The sequence below is a fragment of the Anarrhichthys ocellatus genome, unplaced genomic scaffold (assembly GCF_004355925.1).
Source record: "Anarrhichthys ocellatus isolate YVR2014 unplaced genomic scaffold, GSC_Weel_1.0 scaffold11, whole genome shotgun sequence".
Taxonomy (NCBI): domain Eukaryota; kingdom Metazoa; phylum Chordata; class Actinopteri; order Perciformes; family Anarhichadidae; genus Anarrhichthys; species Anarrhichthys ocellatus.
In genome coordinates, this window is record NW_022280041.1 from 5,033,012 (window position 1) to 5,055,843 (window position 22,832).

The 22,832-nt window shown below is 46.0% G+C and overlaps 1 protein-coding gene across 7 annotated transcripts in view; it reads right to left on the minus strand.

Annotated features, from left to right (window-relative positions):
• The window catches only part of arap2 (ArfGAP with RhoGAP domain, ankyrin repeat and PH domain 2), a 75,975-nt gene that overhangs the window by 47,780 nt on the left and 5,363 nt on the right, over positions 1–22,832 (minus strand). For all 7 annotated transcript variants that reach the window (XM_031850616.1, XM_031850613.1, XM_031850612.1 and 4 more), the window contains 6 exons: positions 20,251–20,327; positions 19,882–19,946; positions 18,945–19,307; positions 18,329–18,398; positions 10,805–10,925; positions 3,884–4,077 (listed from right to left, as the gene is read on the minus strand). In XM_031850616.1, coding sequence (XP_031706476.1) covers positions 3,884–4,077; positions 10,805–10,925; positions 18,329–18,398; positions 18,945–19,307; positions 19,882–19,946; positions 20,251–20,327 — 890 coding nt within the window. The remainder of the gene's footprint in view (positions 1–3,883; positions 4,078–10,804; positions 10,926–18,328; positions 18,399–18,944; positions 19,308–19,881; positions 19,947–20,250; positions 20,328–22,832) is intronic.

Here is a 22,832-nt window from a genome sequence, read left to right on the forward strand (position 1 = left end):
GGGGGGTGTGGGGGGGTGTAATGGGTGGTAACGGGGGTGAAGGGCATGTTTCTTGCAGAATTCTTCAACTAATTAGCGACAAACTTCTCAGTGTAGCCAAATTGTGCAGATTGCAACACGAGGAGGAAGTCACTGGAATATTGGCGAGCGCAGGATTCCCTAACCGGATCCTTCGGTTGGTTCAATTGAGGCTAATGTTGTCAAAAACCTTCATTTGACCATCGTTAGCCCCAATTACAACTCCTTCAAACTAATTCAGAGGACTGCGGTGGACAAAATTCAAGCAATTATTCTCCTTTTTTTCTCACACTTTCTGCACAAGGATATTGAGACGCAGCGAATACGGAAACACGTCGACAGGCTGGTGGGGGACGTAAGCTCACGTAAGAGATAGACGGCGAGAGATAAAGAAGAGAGGAGCGAGACGAGTGAATTCACTTTACAGCCAGGTCCTTAATTGAGCTAAAAGTTTTGATGTGAGGGGCTCGGAGGCAGCAGGGGAAACTCGCCTTCTCCGTCCTATCAATTAGAACTACGCACACGCCGTTGCTCTTTTAAATTCCGTACATTCCCGAGGTTTGAAGACGCGTGACGCCTCTAATGAGAGAGTTTCAAGGCAATTCAGAGCGCATTATTGCTACACGCCGAGTGGCTCAAAGCAAAGCGTGGCTGTAATTTTAAAAACACGTAGAGAATAAAAGGCTTCCGTGTATCACTGTATAAATGTTCCGTTTTCACGCTGGCAGGATGTATGGAGGTCTGTGCTGTATGTGCTGAAATGCTGTGCTGAGAGGGCAAAGCAGTCACCTATACCTAATGACCCTCAACCCTCTCAGGCAGCCAATTAGAGCGCAGGGTGTTAGCGGCTGTCCAGCCCTCACCACTCGTTACCTACCCAATATGTGCCGTGGCCTCCTACCCTCTCCAATTAATTCACCAAGGATGGAAGGAAAGGAGGGACGGAGTGAGGAAAGGGCAGGCATTAGGGGTAAAAATAAGTCGGCCAATTACAACAGCCGAGAGGTATCGGTGGCAATAACGGCGCTTATGTGGGGGAAAGAGAGGGGGCAAAGGCCCGGAAGGGGGAATGTTCGAACGCATGCATGGGTTTTGTGCATGTGTCATAATATACTACACGTTTCTGAGAAAGGAGGGATCCATCAACTCAAATCTAGAAAACTAGGTGTGGAAGGGAAACTCTTGCACCCTAAGTCAATAACCTTAACCTGCTAGGTGCTGAGCAAAGGCCTACTCCGACTACTCCGGTCTTGCATCCAAATATAATTCCTTTCAACTTTTCTCCAACCTCTCGTCGTGCGACTCGAGTCAGTCCACGGTGCCGCGCTGCTCTGAAAGAAGCCAGACAAGTAAAGGCGACCTCGATGTCCATCTCCAATTCCAGATCCACTCAACCGCTTAAGATGCTCTAAAAGCATGCAGGCCGACATCGCCTCGCAGAGAGGCTGGGTGCATCGCACATGCTCAATGGAGACTAAAGACTTTTTGATTATTTTAAAACATCAAACAGTGAGACGGAGGTCAAGGAAAGCGAAAGAGCTACGGATGATGATAAAAGGATAAAAAGTGGAAGACGACAAACAATAAGGTTGAATGTAAGGAGGAAACAGAAAGAAGCAAGTGACGAATGCACTTACAGTTTACTTTAAATTCAGAGTTTAATATTTCAGCCAGTGTAAAAAAAAATATATCGCACCAACATTCACAAGTGACACAGCACTCGCCACGTACAAGAGTAAAGCGAGTGGTGTTTAAAATGAGGTGATTATCTTTCAGTTGTATCAGGTGTGCGAAAAGAAAACCCGAGCTCATTACGAGAGGAAGGCCTCGGTGAAATGAGACTCACTCTCGTGTCACAAATTCCACGAGATGGCCTTGCAAGTCTTGGGATGATGTTAATTGTTACAAAGAAGATCTTGAGAAGAGCAAATGAGGGAGAGATTTAATTAAAGAGGAGATTAATTAAATCCTCAGTCTCTCTGTTACCAGAGGAGGCTCGACTGCATGTGGAACTTTTGTTAAGTAGGAACCAAAGGGAGAGGGGGAAAAAGATTCTCTTACAAGTTTGTTTTGGGTTCAACCGAGCTGTAGTGGGACGCCGACTGGAAGAAATATGAACACCCGGCGATCAATCGATCCCTCGTCTACCGGAGTGAACGTACCCGTGATGCATGATGGGATAAGACATGAAACAAGTTGCTCTGGTGGCACCGATCTGCCTATGCAGGCCGTGTGCGAGTAATCACGCGTGTGACTTTCTTTACCTTGGTGTTAAAATGACCTTAAACACAGCTTCATCACGGGGCTTACGGCCCGTGAGGAATGGGGTAGGGGTGGTGAGGGAGGAGCGGGGAGGATGATGTTTCCAATAGCTCGTTCATCATGTTAGATTAAATACTCCACTCCAGTGAACTTGAACGTGGCAACGGTCTGCCTCCCTCCCCGTGCTCTCGCTCTCCCATCACTCTCTCCTTTTTTCCCCCCTCACAAACCACCGACGCTCATCCCTCAACTCATGTGACCTCTGCACCTCCACCCTTTTCACTTCATCTTTCGACGACTATCTCTTTGTTTCTGTCTCTTCTTCTCTTGTCTTTCAATCGCCGCCTCCCTTCCCCTCTCTCCCTGCAAAAAAATAAAATATATCTACACACACCGCCGGCGCTGCTGCTGCTGCATTTATGCTGGGGATTTAGCTTGTAAACTGGAATAATGCAATTAATTTGTCCTCTCTCTGATTCTCGTCTTCACTCACCGTTTCTCCCGCTGTCTCAGCTCAAGCGAGTGGAAATGTGCTGACATGGAGTGACACCCAAAAGAGAATTCTTACAAAGATGTTTGTTCACGCTAATGAGGAAAATAATGAAAGGCAAACAACAAAAACCAAAAAAGATAGAGCGAAACGAAATGAGAGCCAGGGAGGAATGGCGATGAGTAAGAGCGTGTGTGGAGCATTATCAAATATGTGGAAGGCACTTTATGAAATGGTACCACTGCGTTTTGAGATATCTTGCGATCTCAGAGAGGATGTCTTGCTGCCGGGACAGGAGCAGGCACGAGAACAGAGTCTCAGTACATGAGCCGGGACTATCGGGGCTTTAATTGGACTCAAATAAGAGAAACTTTGAAAAAGTGAAAACTCATCCGTTCTTCATTCTGCAGCTAAAAGGAGATGTAAGTTATATAACTTTGGTGAACAAATGCAGTAAACAGTGTTGTAAGCTTGATTTGAAATGTTATGGATTACAGATTACTAGTTACCCTGTTAAAAAAACAACAAGCAATTTGTAAATTAATAACGTAATGAACAAAGGGCAACTTGGCCCTAAAAGCAAAAAAGTGCTGGGGCAGTCTACTGCCTGCCTAGCATCGACTGCACTATTAAATGTAATTAGGAATACCCCCCACTAAAGCACAATATCAACCCAAAGGATAAGGACCTAAAAATGATCATTATACCATCACTTGTCTTGGAGAGAAGCCTCTACTAAAAATTCCCACCCTGCACACATAAAGTTGGCCACCGGGGAACAGTCAATTTATTCCCCTCTCTCCCATGTCCAAAGTCTAAATCCGGCCAATGAAAGGAGCTTCATATTTTCAAGATGAGGTGAGTTGGCCACACCCAGTCATTCCTCTGCGCTAGCATGGGCTTGTTCCCGCCAAAAATAGAGCACAATATATCCCAGGACCCTTAAGCATTTTCACACATATATATATTTACTTTTTGCATTACACATTCATGAACATCCCCCCATCGCTACACGTGCCTCAAATGTTCTGTGATTATTATCCTCCTTTTTTTTTTTTCAAACAGGAAGCTGTCATTCTGTAGAGAGGAAGTCCCGGCGGTGTTGGAATGTACCTGTTCTGTTTTGCAGAGCCTGACTTTACTCCCCGCCAGGGACACCAGCACTCTGCCTTTGTAACCGCGGAGCTCCAGCGAGCCTCGCTTGTTTGTGGAGGAGGGGCGGGGGAGGCTGTCGGAGCGCTTCTGGGCGCCGCAGGCGGGGGGGCGCGTGGCCGTCTGAAGAGTTTCCATCCACTCCTGGCGCTCCCCTGTGGACACGTGCATGAGTGAGAGACAGACGAGAAGAAGAGAGGTGTGAGAGCGCAAAAGAGAGAGAAAAGAAAACACGAAAAGCCAGAAGGAGAACAAGACAACGAGAGATCAGGGCATCTTAAAGTCTTTGAATCGCGGTGTTAATTCATCACTTTTACATCCCTTTTGTGAGTAACACTGGCTTGTTGGCTACTAAACATCCGTTGCATACTGATAAGAGAAAAGTCTAAAAGAAAAAGGAATTGAAACACGGGATGAGCTGCTATTGGTGTAAATGAACTGGGGAAAAAGAACATCATGCAAAGCGGAAAAGTGGAAATTCTAGCACGTGCAATAGAGATAGCGGGGACTGTGAGATTGGCAAGCCTCGAGCGAGATGTGGCCGGGGTAATTTGAGTCAAACGCCACCTAATTAAAATGTATAATTAAAAAAAATATATAGCTTCTAATGAGATGCTGCCGCGGTTCTGCGGATCCACTCGTGTGTCTCAACCTGGAAAACAACGCAGCGAAGTCACAGAAATGCATTTTGGAATGCACGGAGCTAGCAAGTCAGCTGTGTGTGTTGGTTGAAAACACTGCGATCTGACTTTTTAATATTTCCTGTTGACTTACAACCGAACCTTTTTTAAAAGGAATCCTGAATAGGCACATGAGGGCTTCATGCATGATAGCACGTAAACATGTTGAGGCTAAGCTAAACTGTTGAAGGCACAAAGTGATGATTCATGTAAAGGACTAAAGAAGCCGTTGTAGTGTAGAGCTGGTCAGTCCTAGTACTAAATTATGATAAAGAAAAATGAAAGATCAGAGTAACCTGCAAACCCTAAATCTTATTTTGGGAAGTTTAATGACCTTGGAAGTAACGCTAGGTTCCTAGCGTATAATGCTAGTTAGCCGTACATGCTAATGTTGGCGGCTTACATCAGAGCGGACTAACGCGCATTCCTTACACTTCTGCTCCATGTTATTGGTTTTGGAAAGGCTAAAAAAAAAAGTAAAACAAGACACCATCATCCGAACTGTTTGTATACAGTTTAGTATTTCTACTGTAGCTCCAAAGCTCGACAGGCCTGCAGTGCCTGGACACAGTTGCTAAGATTTGATTTGAGGTTCACAAACGGCCACATTCAGTGTCTTCAAAAACCATTTGTCCTTGAACACGACACCGACTCTCTGACTTACTGTGAATTACCCTGGATTACCTCACAGCCGAGCGGCTCAAGCATACAAGGCGATGCATCACGTATCGTCCGGGGTTTACATTCAAACGATGTACACTCGAAAAAAAAAGGCCTCTCAGATATCTTCCTCTGCAACTTTGTTTTTCCAAATGGACATGAAAGACGACATGAAACCGACGCTGCGGAGCCCATTCCCCTACCGCCCGAGACGTCGCGCTATCAAAGCCGGCAAAGTGGAAAGACAAGAGATACCAAAAAGGATTGTAAACACACACACACTCAGATATCACAGGTCCAGAGCAGCGCCCACTGTGGTAACTGTTCAATACAAGAACAAGGACAACAAAAAAGGAGGAGAAAAATAAATTTACTGTTATTAAAACTAAGCAATTGGGATGGACTGGACAATTTAAGAAAAGGCAACAAGACACCCTTTTTCTCTAAAAGTCGAAAGCTTTTTTTCGGCTTGAACACTCAGAAGACAGAATGGCAGACCCTCTTCTGAAACACAAAAAGTGACAAAGTGATGCGCTCAGAACAACAGTGAGCATTTGTTTGGTCACACGGAGGCATCACAACCCCCTTTTTTACAGAAAATGTATTTTTGGATACCCATCAATCTGATCAAACAACAGGATAGAGGACGTCATGAATGTTCCCCAAACTTAATTTCCCAACGGCCCCCTTGTATTTTATCAACACGTCGCCCAAAATCTATTAGCCGTGCGAGTTAATGAAGCATGTGGAAATATGTGTAGGAAGTCAACAAATGATACTGCTGAAGAACAGAGAGAAGAGTTGTTTTTATTGTCCATCGGTCCACTTGGTCACCGGCAACCAAGATCCAGAGTTGTGCGAGGCCCAAATCATATCCAATACATAATTCAAGACTTTAGTTTTCGCTAATGCGTGGCTCATCGTGCTGCTTTTAGTGTTGCCGCTATCTCTCCATTCGAGTTGACTGCATTTTGGATCCGGTCCAATTATCCTCGAGTCTATCTTGGATAGACTTTTTTTTTCTTCCTTTCTAGTTCGACAGAGCCGACAGTGAGCGTGCATTCCCCTCAGAGTGACCTGCTGGTGTGTCCTTGAATCACTCTCCTCCTGCTGAGTGACAGAGGAAGGGGGGGGGCTTTCTCAGGGACCTGTCAATCATCTCGTGGCCACTGTCAACCTCACGTCGCCCTAAATTGACCTTAATTAACTTCTCGACTTTGCGACCTGCTGACCTCGGCGACCCTTGCGCACATGTGCCCGTCTTCAAACGAGGATGCGAAACATAACCGTGAACATCTGAAGAAAAGTTTCTCCTCTCTGAGTATCTGGCACTTACGCACAAAACACACACACACACACTACCCTCCCGAGCTCCCAAATACTGTATCCGTCGCCTGGTTCTGAACTCACCTCTGGTCCGGCTTCCCCCCCCCCCCCCCATTCTTATGAATTTACAAAGAGCTGGTATCAATATTGAATGGCCTAATCCATTATTGACTGCTCTTTACATCACTAGGCTTTAGTGTTCCATTCCCACCCTTGCTTTTCTGAGTTCCATTACCTGTCCTGCGCTCACTTATTTGCCTGTTCATTTATTCAGGGTCTCTCTCTCTCTCTCTCTCTCTCTCTCTCTCTCTCTCTCTCTCTCTCAATCCCGAGTGGTGCGGGAGAGCCGGAGCGAGGACGGAAGGTGGGAGGATTGAGAGAAAAAACTCGAGTGAAGCCGAGGAGACGTGTTTTTTAGCACGTGTGCGTCCGAATGTGTCTTGCATATGATTGAGTGATGTTGGGTTTTTTTGTTTGTTTGCGCACAAGGTCTCGCACATGAACCTCCGGTCGTGCTTGCCAAAATGATTTTCACTCAGTCTGCAAAACATGCCCTCACCTCCGTCTGCAGGCATATTGAAAGAGTGAACCGCGACCCAACAGCCACATCCAGCGCCCGGCGCTTGTTACGGATAAATGTATAGCCGAGTGTTTGAAAGACGAGTCCACTTTACATAGAGAGAGAGAGGCAGATAATCCTCATTGAGAAGTGGATGAGATGAGAGCCAGGTCCACTTAGCGCTCAACAGAGATCTTAGCCTCCCACGCAGTCTCCATCAAAGGGAAGAAGGAAATTATTTTTAAAAAAAGGGAAAAGCCAATGCGGAGGGATTGAGATTTCCTTTATTTTCCGTCATTTCAATCCTCTCACCCCAACATGCAACACAGAACGAAATGTTTACATACGAGTCATATTTTGAGCCTGGCCGATGCATCGACATGTGACAATGTTGGTATCTGCATATAAGTCAGTTAATAAGTAACAAGTGGTTGACAGAAATCCCAAAGACAAATTAAATTCCTCATCATATTACACAGTCCAGAATTCTTTAATGATGACTGTATATGCTCAACACCAGCTACGGAGCTGATATCAAACGTTGTTGAATGTTAAAAGCTGCCACTGGGAAGTACAACGCCAGAGTGAAATATGTACTGCGAGTTAATACAACTTTACACCCACTCCGTGTCCTCCTGAGCTTATTTTTCTTCCATCATCCTCCCTCTTCCCTCTGGCCTGTTCCCGACCATTTTATTGTTATCTCTACTTATTCTCCACATCTCTCTCATTCCCCCCCCCCCCCCCCCCCCCCCCCCCCCCTTCCCCCCCTTCCCCTGTCATCTCGAACAAAACTAACATGTGTTCGGAGCGGGCTTTGTGGAAAGGCAATTGCCAAAGCATCAGAATACAAATCATCAACATTTCTTTACACCATAAATCCCATCTTCTCTCTTGTAGCACATTTGTCTGCATCCCCTCTCCAACACCCCACCCCCTTTCTTGTCCCGACCGTTTTCCATCACTCTCCACCGTGTCTCTTCCTGCCAAACTCTACTTTCCTCTCGCTTTCTTCCCCCCCCCCCCCCTCTTTTCTGCCCTTTCTCTTGCCTGCCTTCCTTCTCTCCTTCTATCTCTCCTATATCGCGAGCTGACAGTACCTGAGGGAAGAGGCCACCTGCGGACCGAGATGGAGAATCGGCCGACAGCTGTGTGCACACTCTCTCCGGTGGCCTTCAATTATTCACTCGCTTCTCCCCTCCTCCTCCTCTCTCCATCTTCACTCTGCCTTTACCTCTCTGTTGCTTCTTCGCACCGATATTGCGTGTCTGCCTCCCTTTCGCTTGGTCCATTTCTGTTATTCCCTCATTTAATCGCTTCCTTTCCCTTGTCCCCCCGCCAATCCTCATCTTCCACTTTCCCCCTCCTGGATGCCTTTACACTCTCGCGCACACTCCTCTCACCATCACTCCACCATCATTCCCCCCCTCCCCTCTCACCCCTACTGCATCAGCACCAGCAGCCCCATACCTCCACTTCACTAACCTACTCCTTCTCTTTCCCTCTGTCTCCTCGTGTCTCCCTCTTTCTCATGCGTTTCCCCCAAAGATTGATGACTCTCCGCCACGAGGCGAATGGGCCTGTTTAAAGATGCATGAGGGGATGAGGCCAGGTTTAATCCTCCCCCTCTCTCTCTCTCAACCCTTTCTTCTGACGGCAGCAGCCACCTCTGCGAGAGGCTTCCCACTGATCCCGGGCGGTCAGAGGCCACCTCCGAATAAGACAGCCACCCCCCCGTCTCCCCTCCGAGCGCTTGTCAGGACGGCTGAGTGTGACGTATGACGATCAGCTGGCTGACAGCGTGATAAATGACGCCGCTGAGGACCCGCAACTCATAAAACGGACAAAAAAAAAGGCTGGCAGATATCGATATGATGCTGCGCTGAATCGACAGGGTGAGAAGGAAGAGTCGCTGGTGCTCGGTGTGGTGAAAATAGATGAAAAAACAAAGTTTAAAAGGGCAGGTTTGTCGACTGTATTGCTTCTTTTTTTTTTCTATAAACCGAAGGAGATACAAAACTGCATGAGAAGAACACTAGTTCAGAGATGATATGGTTTCCCCTCGTGTTTTAATACAGTAGTATAAGGTGCCGTGTGAGTACTTTAAAGTGCTGCAGACCAATATGGAGTCAACGGAGTCAAGATTTTCACTGCTGCATATTCTAATATCAGACCCACAAAATAAATCAGGTACAGACTTCAAAAACTATTCTGATATCCTCAAAAATAGAACAAGAACAACTTTCCACCCTTCGCCCTACATCCGGCCCGACGCATTAGAAGCTACTTTACCGTGATACATAATTCTAAATGAGTCCCGAGCAATAAACGACCAGTTGAACTTATCAAAAACTACAACAGCGGACGCTCAATATCAATGAGTAATATCTCAAATATTGATATTTCTATTTGTCGCACAGCGGACGTCGATACGTCAATAAGTTCTCATCGGTCTCTGAAGATCTTTCAGTTCCACGTTATGAGTCAAAAGGTTCATAACCGTGCGAGACTCACTTTCTTCCATCTCAGTCATCCGCACAAATCGAAGGGCGGCCAACGCGTGACCCCGGAGACGGACCCCCGTTTAGTGAGTGAGCGGTTTGACCCCGAGCGGCCTCATAGACCGCCATCAAGCAAGAGGTAAGGAGCTGGAAAAGCGCTCATTAAGGCAGACGCAGACAAAGCTTCCTCCGTTTTGTCTGGCAGAGGGATGGAGAGAGACTATTAAAAAGGACGTTTCCTGGGAGATTTGAGAGTTTGTTAATTTTTTTTTTTTTATAGAGTCTGTCCCTTTAGAGTATCTTAATAACATAGGTCCAGACAGGGACATTAAGTCATTACTGCCACCAAGATCTCCCGAAGCGTCATTTAAATAGCATAATATTCAGAGAGCGTTTAAGAGAGACTGTTCTGAAAAAATACTTCGAGAAATATGCTTAATTGCTTTCATTCCGACAGTGAACCGAGAAGATGAATATCAATCTCACATCTGTGTTTGTTAGGTAAGGAGGTGGAGTCAGGACATCTTTAGCCTAGCTTAGCATAAAGACTAGAAACCGGGTGAAACAAGTAGCCAGTCTTTCAAAATACTAAATATTAAAAAGTGATCTTTCAAGAGTTTAGAAGCTGTATTTCTTTTTGTATTATTATTTGAACAGATCAAGGTAAGCCATTTCAGTTTACATCCAGTTTTTATGCTAAGCTAGGCTAAATACCCCAACTTGAAGAGACTTGTCACTGATCTTCCCATGTCTCACTCTGAAAGAAGGCAAAATGTAGAACTATTTATTTACATGCGGGTACCTGGCAAAATGATTTAGACGGCATGCAGAGGAAGAGAGGCAGGAAAGGGGGAGGCAGAAGATGACCACATTTAGAGAGGAGTGAGGCAAGAATGGGAGACAAGAGAGACAAATGGAAAGGGAGGGGGAGGACAGAGAGAAGAACAAGGCTAGACAGGGAATCAGTTAGAGCGACAAATACAGACTAACCAGCGGAACAGAGTGAGTAGCTGATAGGTGGCTGCAAAACACAGGAGAAAACCACAAAATATAACGTCCAAGTGGACGTTCGTGCCAAATTTGAAGTCATTTCCTCCAGGAGTCTCTGGAATAATCAAACTCACGGAGACCGGGACGGACGGACAGACGGACTTACCTTCTCTGTCAGCTCTGAACGTGAAGGTCCGAAGGGCAGTGACCACCTCAAACTTGTTGTCCCCGAGTCCTCGCACCTGTCTGACGGCGCTGGCCAGGATCATACCTTTGGAGTACATCTCCTGAAGAGAGACACACATAAATAGACAGATAAGAAGAAAAAAAACGCACTAAATAGGTATATAAACTCAAGCAGACACACACGCAGCCTCATGCATACTAATACTGTTGTTGAATTGTTGTCTATTCCTATTATCTGCATCTGTGGACCCACAATTTGCGTATTCAGGCGCGCTGTTTGCATCGATAGATGTGTAATTCAGAGTTGTATTGCAGTCGGCTACGATGGCATTCAATTCGAAGCGACACTGACGGACACCCTCATCCAACTAGAGCCATTAACCATCAATACAACGTCAAATGTATTTGCAGAAATAGCTTCCCTGTTCCCTTTCAAGCAGTAGCTTTGATAAATGGCCCAGAGCTCTTGAACAAGAAGCATTTCAATCAAAAAAAAAAAAAAGAAAAGCTGCTGCAGGAATACGAACAGGAACGATCATAGAATACGACTCCATACGAGCCGCATACTGTTAAGAAAGCCTGTTGTGTTGATGTGATCTTTGATATTAATGCAAATAACTCAAATTATAGATGAGAAATATGTGCGATTTGAAGGAGAGGAGCGTGAAATTGCCGAAAAGAGTGGATTACATCGCATTAAAGAAGACTGTCAATAGGGTGTTAGGATACATCATCAAACAAATCCTCACGCTGAAAACAAACTTCTCAAATATTTAAAAAGAGCCAGGCACGCTGTAGTGGGGATTTGGGTAAAGCACAGGAAGCGCTTTTTTGTGTGTGTGTGTGTTGTTTCATTACCCCCCCCCCCATGTTTTCCCCCAGCAGCTCTCGTAAGGAGGTATCTAAATAAGGAGGATGCTGCACTGGAGGCTTCATGACCCTTTTCACAACCTCCCTTGACAATGACAATTACAAGTACTGGGTCATTGTCGATACGAAGAGGAGACAGGAGGAGGAAAAAAAAACAAAATCAAACGTCAATATTATCACTTCTAAAAGAAGCGAGGAGAGAGCGGTACCGCCATCGAGTCAGTATAACAGAGAAATGTCCTTAGAGTAGTTAGCTAAGAACATGTCGGACTGTAATGTTCTTGCAATAAAGTGAGTGTGTGTGTGTGTGTGTGTGGGGAGGGGGGCCAGTACATTACGCTTCTGTAGAGGCGTGAAAATCACTGGGTTATAAAAAAGGAAAAGAAAGGGGTCGTTGCAGACATTGCATTATTCATGTCGATAATGTCATTATCATTGCAAAGAATGGAAAAAAAATAAATCATAAAAAAATAGACGTTCCTTTTTTTTATCCCCCTATCTGTCGCTCTTCAGCGGGCTTGACCTGAATATTCGTTCTCTGCCGCCCTGTGCACAATGTAATAACTGCCGGTGATTGCCATGCACAAAACTGTGTGTTTGTTCTACTGTACTGCCGCGGCCGCCTGAGCGAGGGGACAAGATGAAGGAAGTGACCTTCTGACTCTCTCTCTCTCTCTCTCTCTCTCTCTCTCTCTCTCTCTCTCTCTCTCTCTCTCTCTCTCTCTCTCTCTCTCTCTCTCTCTCTCTCTCTCTGTTCTTAATTAAGCCGGTGACCTTGGCAGCCACAAAAAAAAGCCTATTTTTAGAGACCGTACAGCCAAAAATATAGCAGGTGGCACGGTCAGTCAGGGAGAGGGTAAAAAAAATAATTTGAGAAATTAGGTTCATGTGAAAGGCCAAGGAGAGGACTGAGAGAGAGAAAAGGGAAAAGAGATACAATAGAGAAAAGATAAAAACAACAGAAGAAGAGGCAAACCAGTCAGGAGGAGAAAGAGGTGCAGCTAGAGGAGAAGAGGGAGGAAAGAAAGACATCATATCGAGATGAAGAGGCCTGAGAGGGTGAGGCAGGGGTCCTTCTCATATTAAAACAGGATGTTAACAATGGCGAGAAGTGGCTCAACCTAATTACCGAAGGCCGGCCTTGTGCGTTTCTCTCCCGAGGAGTTTCACACCAGCATCTCCCCCTCTTTCTCTCTCGAAATTTAGATAGAAGTTAAAAGGAAGGTGAGGAAAGGGGAGAGCAAGAGTGTGTGTGTGTGTGTGTGTGTGTGGATGGATTAGCTCGGTAGCTGTGTGCTGCTAATTATACTCCGGTACGGGTTAACGGTAATTAATTGTTTTAATTCAGCTTTTTGGAGTCATGAAGGAGAGAGTTGTTTAATTGCGAGTTGTGCATCTGTAAATACACTCGACAGCAGAGTCGGCAGAGGAACGACGAAAGGAGGCGGTCAGTGTCCAGGAGGTGGATTCAGACGCAACGCATTCGCCCACACACACACACACACACACGTAATGTTTGTAGACCGATCTCGAGAGGACGTACTGCCAAGGAAGCAATGAGGCCTAACTATCTCTCTTCCTCCAATAACAGACACACCTGACCGGCCTCCCTCTGCCAAAGATCTCCTCCACACTCATTTCCCCTCCCTCTGACCTCCCTCCCACTCTCGACTCCCTCCCTCCCACGTCCTCTCATTGCAGCCGTTCCCACGTCGCTATACCTCTCGCTCTGCTCTCCCAACAATTATCCGGCTGTATCATTTTGCAGGTCGGTGTTACTTCTACTTCTTCTTCTTCTTCTTTTTCTTCTTCTTCTTCTTCTTCTATTTCTTTTCAACTGCGCATCCTGGCTGGATAACTATGTCTCCTTTCTTTCTCAAAAACAACCTGGTGAACTTCAGGAAACAATTAAGGCAGAGCAATTGAGCTAAAGCCTACAATAATGGAGGCAGCGTGGGGGATGAAGCAGGGAGGAGGGTGAAGGAGAGTGGAAAGAGTTTTTTTGCCACCAGCATGGAGTTCAGCTTCTGGCATCTCCACACATCATCAATGGAGGCACGAGGACACCAGCTGGTTGGAACAGAGAACTGCACCTTTGAGAGAACAATGCCTCTTTGCTCTGGTGTTACCCTGAGCGGGGGTCCCTGAAGGATTTTAAAGATGTTGCCTCCAGGCACAGCTGTTATGAGTCTTTATGAGGATAGTATGTTGCAAGACTCCCGGGTCTCTGAATGCTGACCATTAAAATGAGACATTGTCATGTCAAACGGGATTTTTTTTAACATATGTGAGACCCAAGAAATGTGGCTAATAATTAATTATTGAGGGTGTGTGTCAATGCAAGGCCAGCTCAGTCCATTTATATTTCATTGTTGCAGGATTTTATGAGGTCAATCCCAATGTCCCCCCCGAAGACCTGAAGCCCTGAACCCTCAAGGACTTCACTGACATCACCTGGTAAATGCATGAGAGTGAGCAGCTGCGATGAGTTTAAAACGGTATGAATACAAATGAGACATATCACTTCACCTTGATGACACCCAAACGTGTTCATTACACTTGTGGGGTTTTGCTTTACACTTTTTAATTGCCTTATTTGAACGTCATCCAGTTGTCTTGCCCTTACGAGAGAAGAGGCAATTGTCAAATAATAAATTAACGTGTTGTTGTTTGATGAATAACACTTCCTTTTGTTGCGTTCCTCCAATTTAAATCTAAAATCCTTAATGTGAAAGTTTCAGTGCAACTTGTGCAACATGTGCCTTCCTCTTTGTTTACGTAGTCTTTTTCCCCCCCCCCCATTCTTTTTTTTTTAACGCCTCCGGGCTTCCCCTGGTAAGGCAGTGTTTAATGTCAGAGCGCTATGAATTGTGGGTAATTCCCTCAGGCAAAGTCTGCCGAAATGCGGACTTACAGAAAGAGAGCATAAAAGGGCTCAAAGTGTCTAAGAGAGAGCCCTCGAGCACTTGACGATTTGACAGTGGGACAGCCATTAACCCCTCACAGACTTCGTGGGAACGTGCCTCCAAGTCTGCGAGTGTGGAGGAGGTTGGGATTGCGTATCTTCTGGCATCGAGTTTAGGGTTATGCTCGAACCTGCACTATTTCCTTTTTTCGGTGCTGTAAACACAACATTTATGTAAATCGGGTTACGACTCTCTATTCACTCTCCTTTGAGCTCAGTTTAGTGCCTCACCAACTCCTGAGGAAAATATCTGGCTCTTCAGCAGCTAAAATGCTCCACTATGGTGGATAGTCGGTAAATATGTCGGCCAAGGGCGGAGAGGGTACAGCGGAGGTTTGGAGCTTTCTTACTGAAAACTGCTGCCTGCTGAGGTTAAAAACCAAAACAATGAGCTGAAAGACACTAAAGCTCTTTTCTAGAGAGCTACTTAAATTTAAAGGTGGTAAATCTACCTGAGGACTGGTGTGAATTCAAATGATATCTATTCTTAAATGTCTCTCTGTATGAATAAGAATTCTTGGATATCAACATATGATCAGGCCACAACACGCACTGGGGAATTAAACCCATGGAAATGTACGACACCATGGGAAAAAAAGATTAAGTACACTACAGATTGCGACTGAATATGTTACATGTATTTTGTCACGGAATAAAATGGGAAAAAAAAAAGAAACACTTGAGGTGTTACAGTAAGCGTCTGCAGAGGCATCTTGGGAAGACACAGGAGGGGGTTAGCAGAGGAGCTTTTAAGGCTTAGAAGGAGAGAGCGTCAGACAGATACACTCAAAGACTGATCCTCGGTCCTAAAACCTCATCTTGCCTCCACCTCCCTCCCCTATCCTCTCATCCCTTCATAACCCCCCCCCCCCAGTCATCCTCCACACTTCCTCCCCTCACTACCCTGAAGCCAGGCTTTGGACTGTTTTCATAAACACACACACACACTCTCTCACACACATGCGACACCGCACCAGGACCCTGAAGACTACATCTCAGGCCCAAAGCTCTCTCCCGAGTCAATCCCGGTGTTGACGAAATCAGGTGAAAGGGGGTGATTGATGAGGCGGGATTGGATACAACGCTGCAGAGAGGGAGAAGTGAGACCGAGCGTCTCGCTACTCTCCCACGCCACCTCCGCGACCCCCGATGATGACATCACGGCGGCCAGAGACCTTCAAGCTGCGACTGTGATTAAGTGCGATTAGTTTTGTCTGAGGCTGGCAGATTCCAGAGGATTTTGAACTACAAAAGTGTTTTTTGGGGGGTGTTGAAAGTTGGAGAAAGGGAACAAGCATGGGAATGGTTTAGTGTCGAGGCATTTGTATTTTTGTGTTTCGGGTAGTAAAAGACTGGATATGATAAGAACATAAAACCATCCTATATCAGGCTTGATTAAACTTAAGAGTCCAATCTTAAATCGAGTGCAGACTGCACCAATTTTGCTAGATTATAAGAATTGACACAAAAGGAATCAATTCAAAACAGATTCTGTCAAGTTAGCTAATGCTAATGTGCTAAACTAAAGTGGTGAATACGGTAAACATCAGCATGTTACCTCGGCATTGGCATTGTGGACACTGTGATGTCAGCACTTAGCTCATTATTAGACACATACATGAGATGATGGCAGGTTCAGTATTAATAATGGCTACCGATACAGCTAGTCTGTCGAGTTTAGTCCCACTTTACTTCAGTTTTTTTAATTTAATCTTCATATATGATAATTCAATATGTGATGACATCATAAATATGCAAATTCAGGCATGACACTGTCTAGCAACAGTTGAAGGAGGTTTTAGCGAATTTCTGTTGAAAATATTTGGCAAAACTGCTTGTAGTTGAAGCACTTTGGAAGATGAATAGTATCCAGAGTATTCCTAGAATCAATAGAGCTGGTCTGAGATCAGTTGTACACTTACATCAACAAGAGCAGTAGAGCAATTCTTTCCCGTCTGCTCTCGGTCTAACGGAACACACATACATGTATGTCTCTGCACCGCGAAGGACACAAAGTGGTGCTGAGAGACTTTCTGTCGGCCCGTGCGGTCTTCCTCTATCCCCGCGCTCGCTCTATGGAGGTGGCACTGGGGGGCACGTCGGGGTGGTGCTCGGCCTCAGCTGGCCGCACAAAGCAGGGATGACGGAGAGATGGTGCTCGACCCCTCTGCTCACCCGAAACATGATGAAGCCCGCTGCTTTCTCAGAGGAGAGAGTCACATTGGCAGGATGACTTTTAAAAAGTCTAAACAACAGTCTCTTGTTCCGCCTCACACACACACACACACACACAGGCAAACTTTTCATCTTTCCAGAATCTGTCGCGCCGACAGTGACAAGGAGCGTAAAGTGCTGACTCGCCGGCCTCCCTGCCGATTCCCGCTCTGCCGGCGACGGAGCGTGTCCTGACAAATAAAGTAACGAATGCGACGAAAAAAAAAGAGAGAGAACGAGGGGGGAGGGGAGAGCACGGAGGGCTATAATTAGTAAGTGATTAACGAGCCGCTTCAGACAGGTCCCACATCATTGATTGTGATGTTGTGCAACGCTTGCCGCAGCGGAAACGAGCCGGCCCTGGGAAAGGGGCGCCAAGGTCACGCTCTCACACACACTGAGATGTGTTTGTTCTGGATACATCCAACGGTCATTAGCGGGAACACGGAGGCAAAGCACATTATGTCAGGGTAGGTTGTGGTCGCGTAACGATAGCTGGAGAACACTGAATTCATGCATTAAAAGAGCTTTTTTCAAAAGGATAACACCAGCGTTTGTGAAAGCTCCTCCGATACACATAATGTAACTCAACAGTTCGCATTCACATCACATTAATCATCTGTTGTACAATTATATCTGCTGTTCAGTTTTGTCAGTTGTTGCGTGATAATGCAGTGAGGGGAGATTGATTCTGCATGACCTCCGGGGCCGAGGATTGAAGCTCAATACTTTTTGGGAACCGACTAAAACACATCCGTAGCATCAAGGATTCAAAAGTATCAAAAGTTGATATTAAGTGCTTTGACAGTTTTTTATCTACATACTCTTCAAATAACACATATATATATATATATTCTGATCTAAACCAGAAACCAGTGGTGATGCTAAAAGTTTTCAAACTAAACAGGTGGAGGTGAAGCAGCCATATTTGCCTGCATCTTTGTCTGCCTCCTCTCCACGTTCCCATACTCTCACCCAACAGCAACCCATTTCCCTCCCCACGTCCCTCCCTCTCCCTCCCTCTGATGATGAGGCAGGCACTGCTAAGCGAAATTTCAAACTCAGCTGTCAGACAGAAGGAGAATGAAGAGAGGGAGAGAGAGAGAGAGAGAAACGCTGACCAGAGGCAAAAAAAAAAAAAAAGAAGAGAGAAGTCGTCCCTTCCCCTGCTGGTCAGGTGCCAACATCAATGCACTCTACTGTACGGCTGAGCGGGCACGGAGAGCGCTGTCACGCACGGCGTAATGTCGCTCCGTCCTTGCCCCCATTCTTTACTCTGCCAAGCTAATGATGATGATGACGAGAATGAGAAGGAGGAGAAAAGGGGACGAGAAAGGGACACTTAGGACACGCTCAGCTGCTCATCGTATGGATTTCTGTCGAGGGAGCGACTTCGTAGCGGGAGGGGAAGGAATGTGTGAACGTGCGCATGCGTTTCTCTCGCACTTACTGTACCTTGTCATTGTTGTAGTAGGCCAGACTCTCTCCGTCGAACCTCACCCACCTCCTTTGAAAAACACATTTCCTGCAAAGAGAAGGTGAGGTGTGCAAATTCAACCCAAACTGAACCACTGTGGAGTGAAAGACGCAACACTGTTCCAGAAACCATCAAAGACAGTAAGCCGGTTACTAAAACTGCTCGGAACAGGTACTCATATTTCATCAAGAGTGCCATTGATTCATTAATGTCAGGAGTTGTATCAACGGCTGTCAATTAGCATAATCAAAACAAATGGGCACTTTCAATTTGAATATTCAACAGCCATGGGTGGTTTGCCAAATCTATGCAAATAGGGCAGTGAGGGAGAATATAAAAGGAAGTAAATGATTGATAGCTTCGGTTTTAGAGCAACGGTGAAGCAAGTTGCACGGAGAAATAGATGTTGTTTTTGCCAGAAAAAGCCAAACTAAGTAAGGGCCAACATATTTTGATACCAATACTACAATGTTATCTCCCATCTTCCTTCCCCTTTCGTTGGTGCAGCGATCATAGATCGTTGCGATCAGATTAAGAACAATATTTTATGTCTGATGCACGATCACAGTTATCTTCTGCAGTCCTGTAACCTACCCTTGAGGCGACAGCTTGTCCAGCCAGCCCACTTTGAGCACCTGGTGTTTGGGGGCTCCGTAGAAGCATGCATATGGAGAAATGTCCGGCAGCGCACTGCTGGCCACGCCCCCCAGAGCGTCGGCGGGGCCCGAGTAGAGGTCACACTCCACCATCATTAAAGAGCCGTCCTGAGGGCCGGAGGCCCCTGGTCCCACGGCGACACCCTCCGGGTTCACCGGAGAACTTTGGTTCGAACCGGCTCGCGGCAAAAAGCCGACACACTCGTCCACCGTCGAGTACTCGTCTCTGTGGGGGTCTGGGATTGCTGGAGCAGGGGGAGGACCTTTTTCCTTGGATTTTTTCCGTTTGGGCATCTTCTTTCTGTAGGAGCGTAGATGACATTTAAAAGGAGCAGTTCATCATTTTGGGAAATACTGATAATTGTTTTCTTGCCGAGAGACAGATAAAAAGCTGTTAACACTGTCATGTCTGTTAAGGATGTAGTAAGAGTCAGAAGTGATTAGCTTAGCATATAGCCTTTTTATACTATACTATTACTTGCATATCAATCAAACAAGATAGAAGGTGTTACTTCATTAGGTCAAGAAGTTCTGGAAGGCAATTTTTTTTAATTTAAGTTTGTAAAGAGACAGGTTTGCCGTCCCCCATTGCTTCCACTATTTATGCTGAGCTAAGCTAATTCCCTCCCGACTCTAGCTATATGTAAGTAGCGAATAGACATGGAAGTGGTACTGATCACATCTTCTTCTCGGCATGACAGTAAACAAACATGTTTCCAAAACGATTCTGTGAAGAAGGCCCACCCTCATGTGTGTAGGAAATGTATAATTATTGCCCAAAATCTCTTATATTTGTCATTTAAAATGCTGCCTCAGGATGGCATCTACTCTGTGGCCACTACTTTTTTTATATGCATCCCGTCAGCGTACCGTACCTCTGTTTCTTCTGTTTGATCTTGTCCTTAAAGCCCCTCTGTAACCCTTCTTTAGCACCTTGGTCCTACAGAGCACACACGAGGGAGATTCACATCAGATGAAGAGAAGGTGTCCGTCTTTCAGTCGGACACCGTTATCGTGTTGCTGCACGAAGCTATGTTAACTTTAGTGGCTAGGTGACATTTCCATTAACCTCAGGTGGCAAACTGAAACAAGCACATTTTCCACTCTGTCCATGGTGACAACGCCTACACCGAGAGGGAAGTTTGCTGTGCGGTCCTGCGGTTGAAACGCCACTGATAAGTGTTAAGAGATCTGAGAAATGTCTGTTCCTCACTGTCCACTCGTGGGAGTGTGCGCCGTCTTACCGCAGTGCTTTCGGGGTTGTTGTACAGGAACAACTCTCCATAGGGAGCGATGGGCGTCAAGGTTCTTTGAAGTGGAGCTAGAAAAAAAAAACACACACAGAGACAACACAATGGTGGCTTTGTCACAGCATTGAAACTTGCAGTGTGAAGGCCTAAACACGGTGCATGAAAGTGAGGAGCTTAACACGATTGTTCCAGTCACATTTTAAAATCTTTGATTAAACCAACTCATTGATCTGAATGAACGTGAAAGCACTTGATCCCTGTAAGCAGTAAACTAATTACATTTTTTTGTTTTCGCATGCTTATCTCTCGGCCTCGGATCCTTTTCCTCGCTCCAATAGGGAGTGTGATCCTCCTCGGTGTGTTCTCAAACACACCGCGTCCCTGCCAAGGCCATTTTCTCCGTGTCGGCCGCTGCAGGGACCGCGGTCGGTGGCGGCGAAGACGGAGGAGGAGGAGGAGAGCGGAGAGAGCTCTGGCCAGACACTATTAGTCTGGAGACCTGGGGGCCACCCTGCGTGGGCCACTGGCCTGTCACTGTGAAAAATGACACCACCCTCTCCTGAGGATTGTGAGGGGCCAAAAGACGACCGCCGCGGGAGCAACACACACACACACACACACACACACAGACACCGGCGGAGAGGCGGACTAAGATCGGAACACCCTCAGACACATAAAGATGCCTCGAGACAAAACACAGACATAAGAAATTTTAAAAAAGGATGGACGGTCAAATAAGTACACAGTGGATGGACTACTTTTTAAAGCTTTACAGACACACTGCAGAGCATTACAGGAGGGCACAAAGGGCATGTACTGTGCTGGGTAAGCTCTATGAAGGGGGTCAGTTTACTGGATGATGGAATCCCAACACAGCCGCCCTCTCTGCAGACAGGCTTGGTGGGCAACCATCAGTCATCATCCATCAGCCGACCTTCAGGCCACTCGCCATTCTCTCCCGAGGGCCCGCCGGCCGCTACTGTACTCCATTCCTGTCTGATTCCCTCCATTCTTCTGTCTCCGGCTTCTGCCTTTGTCTCTCTCAGCTGACCACGCTGCTTCTTTGTCTACTCCTGGCCTCTCTCTCCCTCTCTCCCTCTCTCTCAAGTCGCCATCCGGGAAGAGACCTAGATGCCGGCATTGCTTCGGAGTAGCCGACGGAGATTGATTTTGTTATGAGCGAAGCCTCTGTTCTTTTTTTTTTTTTTTTTTTTTTTTTTTAAGTCGGGGAGTTACGGGTCAGTTTGTTACCATCACTCCTCTGTGTCACTCACACCCCGAGCACGGGGTGCCGCCATCTGAATCCAAAGTAGTCACCGAACTGTTTATTATTTCAGTCACTGGTTCCCTGAATTTACTCCTGAATAGCTCAAGAATAAAACCAGTCAAGAGTGCTTTACCTTCTTTAATGACCGTTCTGTTCTTCCAAATGAGGACAATGAGGGCTGGTGTTATGCATGTAGCTGTGGCTGCTGTTCGGTTACTTTCTATACTAATATATTGTAAGCTGAAATGCAGATGTATTTATTTACATTGTACATATTAATGTATAATATATAATTCCCTCATCCTCATTCTATGTCTTGTATGCAGATATCTTTTCAACACTAGTACATACTGTTTTTTTGTTTGATCTGAGGTGTGTCTTAGCACTGTGTGTATGCAGTGTCAGGGAAACAACTGCTCTAAACGTTTAGGGTGCTTAGAAAGGGAAGTGCATTAAACTGGGCAGTGTGTGTGCGTGTGTCTGCCATTGTACGATCAAAGGGCTTAAAAAGTAGCCTCACGACTGCAATTATTAATAGTGTTTTAGTCATTACTGGAATGATTTTTAGTGTGCTCGACAGACAGATTTTCCTCGTGAAAATGTATAAGTGGAGTTGTCGAGGCGTTAATTAACATTCTGTCAGCCTCCAACAGCAAGTTTTGATTGAATAACTGAGACTTTTTGGATCTCGTCTGTGAATAAACTCTTCAAATATGCTCGGGTAAAAATGATATGTCAAATAGCGCCGTGCTAGGCCTCGCTGTGAAGGGAGATTTAGCTCCCGTCTCCCTGCTCTGCGACCGCCTCGGCTCCCTCTCTTCCGCCGTCTCTCTCAGCCTGCTCTGCATCCATCTCCCCCTTCCTTCCTTCCCTCCCCAACCCACTTCACTGTCTTGCCGCTCTCTCAAGTCTCGCTCCCTGTCTTGTTCTGTACAGAGAGAAAGTTGGAAAAACACGGCCTGCCAAGAGACTGCTTGCAGTACACGGAACAAGGAAGGAAGGGGGGCAGCCAAAAGGAAACGTGAGGGAGGACTAAGTGTGGAAAACGGACAGAAAAACTGTTGATATGCTGGTGAAGACATGGTCAGGTATGGACCCGAAAACGACTGACACGTTCACAGGTGTTTCACACACACACACACACACACACACATTCATACTGCCGGTTGTCACAGCAAAGCAACAGATAATCCTTGGAGAACACGTCTACCTCAACGCACTCACACACAGCAGCTCACGTAGCATCTCGTCAGATGAAACATGAGGGTCGACTAAGCCCAATAAATACAGCGAGGGAACGGGAGGAGTT